The 13,126-nt window shown below is 31.5% G+C and overlaps 1 protein-coding gene across 1 annotated transcript in view; it reads left to right on the forward strand.

Annotated features, from left to right (window-relative positions):
* The window catches only part of LOC129752995 (uncharacterized), a 49,373-nt gene that overhangs the window by 35,175 nt on the left and 1,072 nt on the right, over nucleotides 1–13,126 (forward strand). The window contains exon 13 of the mRNA XM_055748788.1: nucleotides 12,717–13,121. Within this exon, the coding sequence (XP_055604763.1) occupies nucleotides 12,717–13,121 (405 nt within the window). The remainder of the gene's footprint in view (nucleotides 1–12,716; nucleotides 13,122–13,126) is intronic.

Here is a 13,126-nt window from a genome sequence, read left to right on the forward strand (position 1 = left end):
TATCTAATCCGGTAGAATTCGTTTTGAGATCCTTTTGAAACTGTAAAAGATTTTCCATAACAATCAATCATTCATTCAGCTCGTTATGTTGAAAAATGATAATTCTCACATAAAATTTAAAAAAAAACGAGCAATAGATGTACAAATTTTTGCAATATTCCATGCCGTAAAAAACTTTACCCAGTGATGGATTTGCTTCATGATATCACCTACAAACACTGTTGATGTAAACATAATTTTTGGAAAAACATTTTGTTTTTTTTTTCAATAAATATTTTTATAATTTAGTTTCCAGTCTGGGCTAAAATGCATCAAAATGAAAATCAAAGATTCACCTTCAGTATCTCTTTTTCATGTGCTGGAATATGACAGTTTTTTTTATCACTCGTTTGTTAATTTCAAAATTTCATCCATCGAAACCTGAATGTCTATGATTTCAGCTAGTAGAATTTTTTGTAAATTTTTTTACCCCTAAATTTATGCAGCACCCTTATGCTTTTTCTTTAAAACATTTTCGACGGGATAAAATAGTTAAATTAAATTCAAACAAAACCAAAAATTACTGAAATTAATGCTTTATGCGTTACGAAATCAGAAATATAAAAAAAACCAATAATGTAATATTTTTAGTTACGGCACCTCAGTCTTTTATTTTTGAGATGATATTATAAGGCTATGATCATTTAGTATCCGGGCACTTTATTTCGGTGATAGCTACGTTAATAGAGCTCGGATATGCAAAACTTTAGTAGCGTTGTGTTGGTTATGAAAAGGACTTTCTTGCTTATTTTTGATAGATTTTAAAGTTAACGTGTGTTTGAGATATTTACGATGTAAAAAGACATGGTAAAAATAATTTTGCACAAATTTGCTTCTTTTACGCATTTTGCGCCTCGCAAATTCTTTATTATTGACTTGAAAGATCATGAACTATTGATTTTTTCTGTTTTTTTTCGGACCAAATGGTTAAGAAGGATAAGGAGACACTCTAGGATCCACACGAAGTTCAAACAAACCATCGGAGTGCAACCCTTGATCTCAAATATGGTAAAAAGTCTATGGTTATTGAGGATAACTGAATGCAGACTCCTTAAATAATGAAAAAATATCCATTTCCGGCAGGCAAAAAGTGTTGCCTGACTAGTAGACACAAAGTTATTAACTCATAATGGTCAGTTCCAAAGATCGCAATCTGTGCATCCGGTTTTTACGCAATATGACAGATGTGTTCTGATGGACAAAAAATTTATGTTAAAACCGGATTTAAGAGATCAAATTCTTCGAGATGTCTTCTCATGAAAAGGTTCCAACCAGATTCTAATTGCTTTTTTCAGGTGAGTTTGTGTAAAGTATCTTGATTTTGCAAAGGTTTTGCTTCTGTGGTAAAAAAAAATAAATCAATACATGACTGAAAAAAGTGTGCAAAGATGAAAAAGAGATTTTATGAAAAAGTTAGAGTATTTCTTGAAATCATTGATAAATATTTTTTTTTTTATATTTTTGCATTAAATGTCATATTAACACCTTCATTTCCTCCATAGAAAGTTTTTCGATCAAATGAATAGTTTTTAAAATACACACGTTTGTAACTGCCCGGATACTAAATGATCATAGCCTTATTTACTCCAACGTTTCAAGACTGGTTAGTCTCATCTTCAGGGAAAAATATTGTCATCTTTTCTGTCACTTTTGTTAAGTTTAATGTCTGGATTGTTCACTATTTTTGTTGTTTCAAATAAATATGTTCACTGTGTAGATTTTAATCATATTTATTTGAAACAACAAAAATAGTGAACAATCCAGACATTAAACTTAACAAAAGTGACAGAAAAGATGACAATTTTTTTCTCTGAAGATGAGACTAACCAGTCTTGAAACGTTGGAGCAAATATAATATCATCTCAAAAATAAAAGACTGATGTGCCGTAAATAAAAATATTACATCAAATTACCAGTCGATCGAAAATCTTATAAAACCAATAATTTTTAAGCGTTTTCAATTGATTTTTTATTAGAAATAAAGTATGTTTCAACTTACCCCTTTTCCTTAGTAGGGTGAAAATCGCATGTTGTTGTAAAATTTAAAATGACTGGTGAAAACAATATTTTTCTGACTACGCCAATTTGATGTCCCATCAACTTTAGAACTTCTGATGTACAAGCGGTATGATTACCTGTTGACATTATATTTTGAGAAGCCATTGAAGTTGAAAAGTGCTGCATGATGCCCCAGTTGAGGGTACTTTTTTTTACGTTTCAAAGATTAGAAAGGTTGCTCAAAGCAATAAATAGTTTTGTTATGCTAAATTTTAAGATAATAAATTGTCAGTGTTGTGACTTTTTATTAAATTGGTAAGTATTGAAATAGGAAGCGCCTATTAATACAATACCACCTGTTGTGTCAAAATCAGCGTGTATATCAACTTTTAGTTATATTAGGGTTACCATACGTACTCTTTCAAGAGTACATGTATGTACTCTTTTTCGATCGAAAAATTAGCGTTCTCATTTTTTTGTGAAATTTTACCAAATGTACTCTTTTTTTTGTTGAAAGACATTTGATCAGAAAATCCGACGTATTTCTTCCATTCTATGATGTTGTTTTACATCTCATGCAAAACTACGAAAGGAATACAGCTTACAACAAATTACTTTAACATTTTGTTCTAATAATCATGCATTTTTAGTCATCATAAAAAAACAGTGAGCGCGATAGGCACCTTTGAATATGAAGTGCACAGTGCACATAATTTAGGTACAGTGCAAGAATATTTCGAAAAATAATTAATTTATAATTGTCATGTAAGTCACATAACATTCAAGAAATTAACAGTTTTTGATTGAATTGAAATATCTCGGTGCCTCAGATGACACGAAATATGTACCAGCTAGTATATGTATCTTAAGCTAGTCTTTTAAATGTATTTGATTTTCATTGAGAATTAAAAAAAAAGTCGAGAAATAAATGTAAAAATTTTCACATTTTTCGAAAGCGTAGAAAACTACCCAGTATACCGGATTAGCTCAATCACCTACAAACTTTTTCACCATCCTATATCTATCAACACTATTGGTGTAAAAATATTTTCACGAACAACCACCATTTTTTTTTATGAAATATTTTTAAAATTCAGTTACCTGTCCGGGATAAGATGCAACAAAATGCAAAACAAAGAGACTTCTTGTGAATTTCCTTCTCATATGCCGGATTATGATTGTTTCGCATCACGCTTTTGCAAAATTGAAATTTGATTCATCCAATACATTTATTTTTATGATTTATGCTAATAGATTTTTTGTAGTTTTTTTTAACCCTAAATGTATGCACATACTTATGTTCAGAAAAATGTAAAAAAATATTTTAAGAAAATCAAAAATTACTGCAATTATTAATTTTATGCGTAATGGCCTTTATGGCATCACATATTTACCAAAAACTACAAATTTTTATACGTTGTCATTAGATTTTTTATTAAAAACAAATTTTGTGGCAACTTACCACTTTTTCTAAATAAAGTGAAAAGCGCATATTTTTAGAAAACTAAAAATAACTGAAGTAACCAATATTTTTTCTGACTACATCATTTTGATGTTCCATTAACTTTAAAACTTTGATGCATAAGGGGTATGATTATCTGTGGACAAACTTTTAATAAAAAAAACTTAGTTTCCACCTTCTGTCCTTTCCAGGGCCCAATAATCCAATTGACAAATATTTAGATCATGTTGTATTATTAATATATAAAGTTATTATTTTAAACTTTTTTAGTCTTTTATTTTAATAACTGGTAGAATTTCAATATAAAAAGGGTTTTATTGGTGACTTTGATCACTGTCACTCTTGAAATAGAATTAAATATTTTCTTCTTCAAATTAAATTAAATTATCAAGTATTGAATAAATTCGTTTAAGTTAAAAATGGATTTTTTCCTATATAATCGAGAGTTCACATATCTAATCGTGATTTTTATTTTAAACTAGCTGATCCCATACGAACTCCGTTTCGCTTTCAACTTGAATATGTCATGAACAGTTTGTATGAAAGTTAACTGCCAAGCATTTTCCAGATGTACTTCCGAATTCATTGTTAAGTAATAATTTCAAACATATTGGACGATCACTTTTTATGTCGTCTGCTACTAAATTTGAAATCAGGAATCAATTGACTGTGACAAAAATCCTCGTCAATAAATTTCGATGCAATCATTGCATAACAACGCAATTAATACCAAAAAATTAAACCTCTTTCGGTTGCCTCTTATACAATCTTTAATATCTGAAATCGATAGCCCTTCTCTAAAAACTCCCGTGTGCCAATTTTCAAAGCAATCCATTGCATAGTTACGTGAATGCTGTTAAAAACAGTTAAAAAATTTAAATATAGATGACCCTTTTCGACGACCCCTAGCAAAACATTTGACATCTGAAATCGATTGCCCGTCTCCGAAAACTACCGTGCGCAAATTTTCTTCCCAATCCGATGTCAAATAACGACAAAATTGCCAAAATATTGAAAGGTTAATTTGGACGACCCCCTTTCCCGGCCTCTTACACCGAATTTATTACCTGAAATCCATTGTTCGTCCCTCAAAACTCATGTGTACCAATTTTCATCTGAATCCGATGTATAATAACGACAATATCGCATTAACAGTGAATAGTTAATATGGACGACCCCTTTTGCCGACCCCTTCTACAAAATTTGATAACTGGAATCGATTGTCCGTTTCTTAAAATCTCCGTCTGTAAATTTTCATCTCAATACAATATGCATAATAACGCCAATATCGTAAAAACATTAAAAAGTTGATATGGATGACCTTTGGCCGACCCCTGACCCTGAATTTAATACCTGTAATCGATTGCTCGTTCCTCAAAACATTCATGTGCAAATTTTCATATCAATCCAATGCGTTATAACGTCAATATAGTAAAAACTAAAGCCCTAAAATAAAAGTGCGGCAGACTGTCATCGCGGAGTTCCAATCGAACTGTCAAAAGTCGTTCCAATCGAGCATAACCATTTTTACCATTTCAAATTCGTGGAAGGTATTGCAATCTGTGTGACTGTGAATTTCAATTTTTTGATTGAAATTAATCAAGAATGCAGAGAAAATTCATTGGAGCAAAACGGAAAGAAGCACTTAATTTTTGTTTTAACAATTGACATAACGGAGAACAAATTAAATAATATTCACAAAACGAAAATCAACTTCACAATCTGCGACACAGTTGCACATCAACAAGAAGTCATGCGAATGTTTTCGTTATTGGCAGTGTTGAAGGATTACAGAAGCTTTTTCAGTGCTGCCGAATCGGTGAGAAATTCAGTCTGCCGCACTTTTACTGTAGGGCTTTAGTAAAAACACTGAACAGTTCATATGGATGACCCCTTTTGCCGACCCTTGACACGAAATTCAATACCTGGAATCAATTGCTCATCTCTCAAAACCCCATTGTGCAAATTTATGTCACAATCCGACGAAAATTAACGTCAATATCGTGAAAACAATATTTCTCTTGTATGGACGACCCCCTTTAGAAGGGGTCATCCAAAAATCTGAAAACATATTTCATTATTCCTGGTCCTAATGAGTATCCATGCCAAATTTCAGCTCTCTAGCTCTTAAGATGGCTGAGCCTATAGTGGACAAACAAACAAACTAACAAACAAACCCACAGAAATTGCTTTTTATATATAGGGGAGAGTGGGGATACTTGATCCCCTTTTCTTATTTTCACCATATCATTCTGGAAAAATTTAGCATCTCGCCGTCTTTGAAATTTTCTGACAGCTTGTAACTTCAAGTTTCTATGCTCCAAAAATTAGATCGATACATGAACCCGTTGATGAACTAGAAGCATTTTGGTGAGAGTAAAAAAATTGCGATTTTTCTGAAGTTAGGGGAGACTTGATCCCCTATTGAAGGAGACTTGATCTTTTATTCAGGAAGCTCAATCCTTGTATAAAAATCAAATAAAACCCCAAGATAGTATGTTAATTGACTATTTTGGTCATGTTTGTTCTCATTTCACAATTTATAGCAGACATAAGAAGAAAATTCTATAACTTTGTCTCAACACAATTAACATTGCATACTTAAAGGCGCTATTTTTTATAATTAAGAGAAAATTAATTATTTTTGCTCTTTTCTTCAGACAATTGTTTGATAAATATTAGTTTTTGGATAAATATTAGTAAATATTAGTAATTTCGTAATCAGCAACCATAGCGATCAATTCAGAAAAAGAATAATCAACATTTTAGATAACTTTTTCTGAAAAAAGTTGAGAGTTTTCCATTGCTTTGAAAATATGGCATTATGAAGTTCATTTTACGCTCGAACGATTGATACATTGGAACAAATATTTTTTTTCATAATTTTCCCATGTAAGGAACATTTCAAAGTGATGAAAAAAGATCTTCAAGTTACATTTTGGGAAATTTTTCAAACCAAGTTCAATTACTCAAACAATTACTTTGTTAAAATTTTTTAAACTACAAGCATTGTTATTTTGCTCATTTTGGCACATTTTTCTAGAACATTTGATCTTTGTATGACATTCCAGTTTCGAGATATAGCGAAGGAATCAAGTATCCCCAGGGATCAAGTATCCTCATTCTCCTCTATAGATTAAAGGGGGGTGGGGGGGGGGGGGGGGGGTACAAAAATAATGCGAAAAAATAAATAAATTGGAATAAATTACACGATCGAGGGAATAAATTACGCGATCAATAAATCAAGGGAGTGACAAAAGAAGTTCAGAATAAGTAATATCATTATGAATAATTTATCAATGACCTACTGGAAAAAGCATCGATTTGAAAACTTTGATTTATTTTATCAGTAAAATCTATTGATTGATCAGTTTGTGTGATAACATCAGTACGAAGATGGTTTAGAAATCAATTACCGTCAACTGGGGCAACATGCAGCACTTTTCAACTTTAATTGCTTCTAGAAAACTCACTCTATGCATCAAAAGTTTTAAGGTTAGTGACGTTAAACTGACGAAGTGATCAAAATTATTTGTTTCTTCAGTTATTTTTATTTTTTTAAACAATCCAATTGTGACTATATTAAGGGGGGGGGTAGGGTCTAACGGGTATAAAAAAACACCAATTTCACGATTTTTTTCTAGAGCTATCGTTCAAAGAAATGTATTCAAATTTTTTGCATTATACAAAGCATTGTTAAATGAACATTTAGTAATTTTTTCGTAGAAAAATATGGAAAAATGAGCCGGTGACGGAGCATTTTCGAGGCCTTTTAGAAAACAGGATTTGCGGTGGACACTCTATCTCAGCACAGAATCATCTGAAGTCAAAAAATCAGAGCAAAATATTTTTAATAGATGTTTTTCTGGACCCCAACGTTTTTATTTAACTTATAAATATTTTTAAGAAATTTTTGTGGCTGTTTGAAGTAAAAACTACGATTTTTCACTTAAAAATCCGCCATTTTTCACCTCTAAAACCTCCCCAAAGTAAAAAAATCAAAAAAGAAAAACGTTGGGGTCTGGTATTTTATATGTAGAAAATATGTTCCAAATTTGAAAAGAATCGGATAAGTAGTTTTCAAATGACGATGTCCACGGACTTTGAAAATGTGCTTTCGAGAAAAACGCGTTTGAAGTTTCTGCTCTTGCTTTCTTGCAGTATTAGATAGGAGGAGATAAAGGCCTATAACTTCTACAGTTTTGCTTCAATTGACTTGAAAATTTGACACAACATTCTTGAAATGTTTTACAATAAGAAAATAAAAAAATAAAAAAATCGATTTTTTTGAAAGTGTTAGACCCTATCCCCCCCTTAAGAACCCCTTTTTCTTGCAACAAACTTGGATTTAAATGAAAAATCTAATGAAAACGTACGTAAATGTACAGTTTTTGATAAATTGTTGATGCCATAAATGCCATTACGCATAAAAAACCAACTGCAGTAATTTCAGGTTCTGTTGAAACTTTTACAATTTTTTGAACATAAAAATATTGCATACATTTAGGGTAAAAAATACTTCAATAAATTCTACTTTAAATCATAAAAAATAATGTTTGATGAATGAGATTTCGATGTTGACACATGCGTGATGTAAAATAAACATATTCGAGCTCATGAAAAAGAGATTTACAAGGTTTCTCATTGATTTGCATTTTGTTGCATCTTACCCCAGACAGGCAACTGAATTATAAAAATATTCATTTTAAAAATGTTGATGATTGTCCGAAAAACATTTTTAATCCAACAGTGTTGGTATAGGCTAATGAAAGCAATATTAAGTTTGTAGGTGATATCATTGAGCCAATCCGTCTTACTGGAGTAAGTTTTTTACGGCATCGAAAAAATTTATAAAAATGTACCGTAAACTGGGGGAACTATCATCACTTTTTTCATTCATATTTAAATATTTTGGAAGAGGTTGCTTTTCCGTAATACCTAAAAGCTTTAAAACCCTTACTGAGGTGAGCAGTATTAAACATGATCATTGGTTGCAGTAAATTCAAACGACATTGGTGGTTATAATTAAATGTTTGTTCCAAAACCAGATTTCAAGTTTCGGGGTAACTTTGATCACTATGGTTTTTACGTATTTCAACATCTTCAAATTTATTGTTTTGATTCCATTCAGCACAGAATGCTCAAAACATTGATAACAGTAATTTTTTTGTTTGGACTCAATTGAATTTTTCAACGTTTTCTTTCAAAAACAAATATACTCGAAAGATGGACAATGTTGCTGCATACATTTAGGGGCAAAAATTTTAAACATTTCTCAATTTTTGTTGGCCTCAAAAACAAATAAAATTTACCCTTCATGCAATTCCCTAAGTCCTAGTACTGTTCCCATGTTATTTTTTTTCTTCAAATTCAACAATTTGATAGGGTTCGTAACCATTTTTTCTATACAGGTTTTTTCATGGAAAATGACCATTTTTATTAATATCAAAAAATTATCATCAAATGACCATATAAATAACACTTAAACTTAACCTAAACCAAGAAATGAGTTGAACCTTCATACTAAACAGTCCATTTGCTCCTAAATGCTTAAATTTGATCAGGAGTGATGTTTGTTTGTGAGCCTTCAAAAAACCAGATATTTTACGATTTTAAAACTATATTTTAAGTAATACAAAAAATCTTCTAATAAAACCAAATTAAGCTCATTTGTTACTCAATCTACAGGTTTTCAAACGTAGTTAACAGTTTTCAGATATTTTAACTTTATACTTAGTTGATGATGATTATCTGCAAAAATTTCATGTTGATCAAAGTTACCCCGCAGATCAAAGTTTCCCCAGTTTACGGTACATTTATTGCAAGATTTTTTTTTCAATTTTCTATAATTATAAATAACTTTGAAAAATTATCTCACGATGTGAGAAACTATGTAATCTTCATTTTGTAATCATCAAATGATAACTTTATTACACGTTGTGGTGTTCGAGCGTTGCATCTAATCATCAAGGCCGGATTAAAGGGGGGGCAAAAGGGGCAATTGCCCCAGGCCCCCTGGCTCAGGGGGGCCCCCCGAGGGAAAAAAAAGTTTTAACATTACTTTAATTATACTACTACAAATCCATGAAAAGAAATCAAAACTAGAAAATCGGAATGAAAACTTGAAATATAAAAACTAAAGGGCCCACTTGAAAAAAATACCTAGATTAGTTTTTGTCTTAAAATTTAAGGGGCCCCCTAGAGTAAGCAGTAAAGGAGCTCTCCCACATTTTGCGAGCTGAGAATATCAATATCTTCTGGACAAAACCGAATTCGAAAAATAATTAAGAAGAATATGAGGCAAACACCTGAAATTTTCATTTTTTTATCGAAACATATCAGTTACGGTAAAACAGGTAAAATAAAAAAAAATCTCCTCATTTTCATTACATTCAAACGTCTTGCACAAAAATAATGTTTGTTGTTACGTTAAGTTTCCAAGTTATGGTTTTCTGCACTTAAATAGCAGCTAATTTCGCTTTATGATAAACATTTCAGAATTTTTGTAGCGGCCCACCACACTCCCCCACACCAAAAGGCTCAATTGAGCCCCCTGGTAATGGACGCTACTGTTCTCAGCATGTCTGGCAGCAATGATAATAAAAGTTAACGCGAGCAAATTTTAATCATGCTGAGAACACAAAATTGTTTAATGTCGTGCGAGGAAATGTATTATTTAACTAAATTGACTACAATATGAATCTCAATTTTACCCGGGCAGTATCCGGGTTAATACCGCGTGTTATAATAACTTTTCACCTTTCAATCATTGTTATTGAAATTTTCATTGGTTTATAAATTCTTAACCCTTTTCCCTCCCTATTTTTGAAAGTGAAATCTTAAAAAAAAACTGTAGTTGCTTAAATTGGACCAATCGATAGTACAGGGTTTCTTTATTGCATTTCCATACCAATTTCTGTCTTAGACTTGAAATTTGTACTGGAACATTTTCAACTGATTTAACCAAAACTTTATCATCTACTGAAGTGAATATCCTGAATTCAGCAGATCATTTTCCAAATGATCATTCTCAAATTATCATAAACACGATTGAGTGATTTTCTTAATATGAATATTTCTATGATCTTTTTCCAGATTCAATTCATTGGGATTTTCAAGTTTTGTGTTGTTTCTTCAGTTACTGAAGTTCAGTTTCATCATTTTTCTGAATTTTAGAGTAAGGCTGCCAAAACTTTTTCAGCACGTACCCGGACCGAACAAGTCCAGGCTATTTAAGCTAAAAACTTGGCAAAATCTGGACATTTGATACCAAAATGTCGACCAAAAATTCGGGCAATATCTGGGCAAAATTGATCAAATCCCAGGAAATACTCAACACAAATCTAGAAAAAAATATTGATTTTTTTTTATCAGCAATTTCTAAATCGTATTTTAAGCTTTCAAAAAAAAACTTTTTAATACCAATTTTATAAAACTTGCTCAAAAAATTCCGTTTGGGAACAACACAATATGATTTTCTCTGTTTTTTTTGGCAAATAATGTGAATAAATCTGGGCAAAATCCGGGCTTTTTTCAATGAAATCCGGACAATCGGTCCGGCTTTTTTTATTTTTAATTTTATTCATATTTTGTTTCTTAAAACTTGATTTGAAATTATGATTTAGATTTGGGACACTGAATTTTGGTGAATTTAACATGATTTATAGTTATGAATTCTTAAACTCTTGTGATAAGAGTTTTCAAAAAAATAAGAATTTAATTTAGTATTTTGCAGCTTAAATTAGAGTTTTCATTTCTAAGAAATTTCTTAACTCTTCAGCAATGTTTGCACATGATTGATTAACAATTTTTGTTTGAAGATACTAAAAATTATTTTCTACGCAGACAACATGGCTATTTGAAGATAGTATACTGAGCTCATCTCCAGTTTTTCAACACGTTTAAAAGCTTTTGTATTTTCTGAGTAGCATTTAAAAAAATATCGAATTAAATTTTCCAAACAAAGTTCAATAACTCGAAAAATATATATTTTTTAAATTTGTTGAGATATCCGCATTGTTGTTTTATTCTATTCGGCACACTTTTCTAGTACATTTGATATTTGTAAGACATTCCGGTTTCAAGATATAGCGAAAAAATCAAGTATCCTCATTCTCCCATATCGTTTCATAATTGAATTTACATAACATTTGAGCTATGATGCTAAGTGTAGCATAGACAAACGCAAGGATCGAAAAAAAGTGTTATCGTATATTTGGTCCGCAATGTGTTAAAATGTTTTAATATTTAGGAAAAAAAGGTTAAACTGTGTTAAAAAACTTCAACCGAAAAAGTTCTGTAATTAATTTCTTTAGCCCTTGAGGTTATGCAATTCTTGAAAAAAAATTGTTATACAAAATTTCCAACGTTTCAATTTTTCGAGGAACAAAATTTTCCTGTACCGTAAAACGGGTTAACTTTGATCACCGGGGTATCTTTGTCTACGTTTATAGTCTTTTAGTGATAAATTTTTGATATTTAAAAAATAAGGATATTTTCCAAGAGTACACCTGTATTGGACAAATGGATAGAAACCCTATCAAATGGTTAACTTTGAAGAAAAAGTGAAAATGGAAATAGTGGGAGGGCCTAAAGGAATGTGTCAAGGTAAAATTTCATTTATATTTTTTAGCTCAAACTATTTAGCATTTGTTTTAATTTTTGCCCCTAAATGTATGCAACATAAAAGTACTTTTTCATTTATAAATGTTTTTAAACGAAAACGTTTAAAAGCAACATAAAATTTATAAACTAGCATTTGTAAATATTTTGAAGGTGTTTTGTATCCTTTATGATCGTTAAAACCTTGTAACATAGAGACTGATCAATGTAACCCCGAAGCATCAAATTCAAAACAGAGACGAATTCGATTTTTTAATCAAATTTAAAGTGGTTCAATAAATTTTTGCAACCATGTTTTACGTTAATTGGAGTCCAGTACTGATGTATAAAATATGAAACATGCCACATTCCCCTTAACAGAAAAAATAATCGAAAAATATTGAAAAAAATGATCAATATAACCCCGGATTACGGTAATCGAAATCTAAATTTCTGTAAATTTTTAAGCGAAAAAATACAGTTTTAGAGGATTAAAAGATTGTTCCATATTGCCCGGATATTCAAGGGAAAATTTAGGAAGAGACCGATCCGGCCGATTGCATGGATTTTTTCTGTATTTTTTTTTTTTCATATAATGGTCATGATAAATTTCCAGGGTGGAATGAAAGCAGTTGTATGGACGGATGTAGTTCAATCGAGCATAACCTTTGGGGCGCTATTGGTGGTTCTGATCAAAGGAATTGTCAACGTTGGAGGTTTCTCGGTGATCATTGAACGAAATCTGGCAACTGGTCGACTTGAACTGCCGAACTTCGATCCGGATCTGACCCTACGTCACACGGCCTGGACCATGTGGATCGGAGGAACTGTCTGGTACACCTATGGAACCTCCTGCAGTCAGGATATGATTCAACGTTACCTTTCGCTACCTTCGCTGGCTGCCGCAAGAGCTGCCTCCAGGTGGTTTACCTTTGGAATGATCCTGGTGCTCTCGCTAATGTTCAGCATGGGGATGGTCATTTTTGCAACGTATCATGATTGCGATCCATTGACAACAAATGTAAG

This window comes from Uranotaenia lowii, chromosome 3 (genome assembly GCF_029784155.1).
Source record: "Uranotaenia lowii strain MFRU-FL chromosome 3, ASM2978415v1, whole genome shotgun sequence".
NCBI classification, from domain to species: domain Eukaryota; kingdom Metazoa; phylum Arthropoda; class Insecta; order Diptera; family Culicidae; genus Uranotaenia; species Uranotaenia lowii.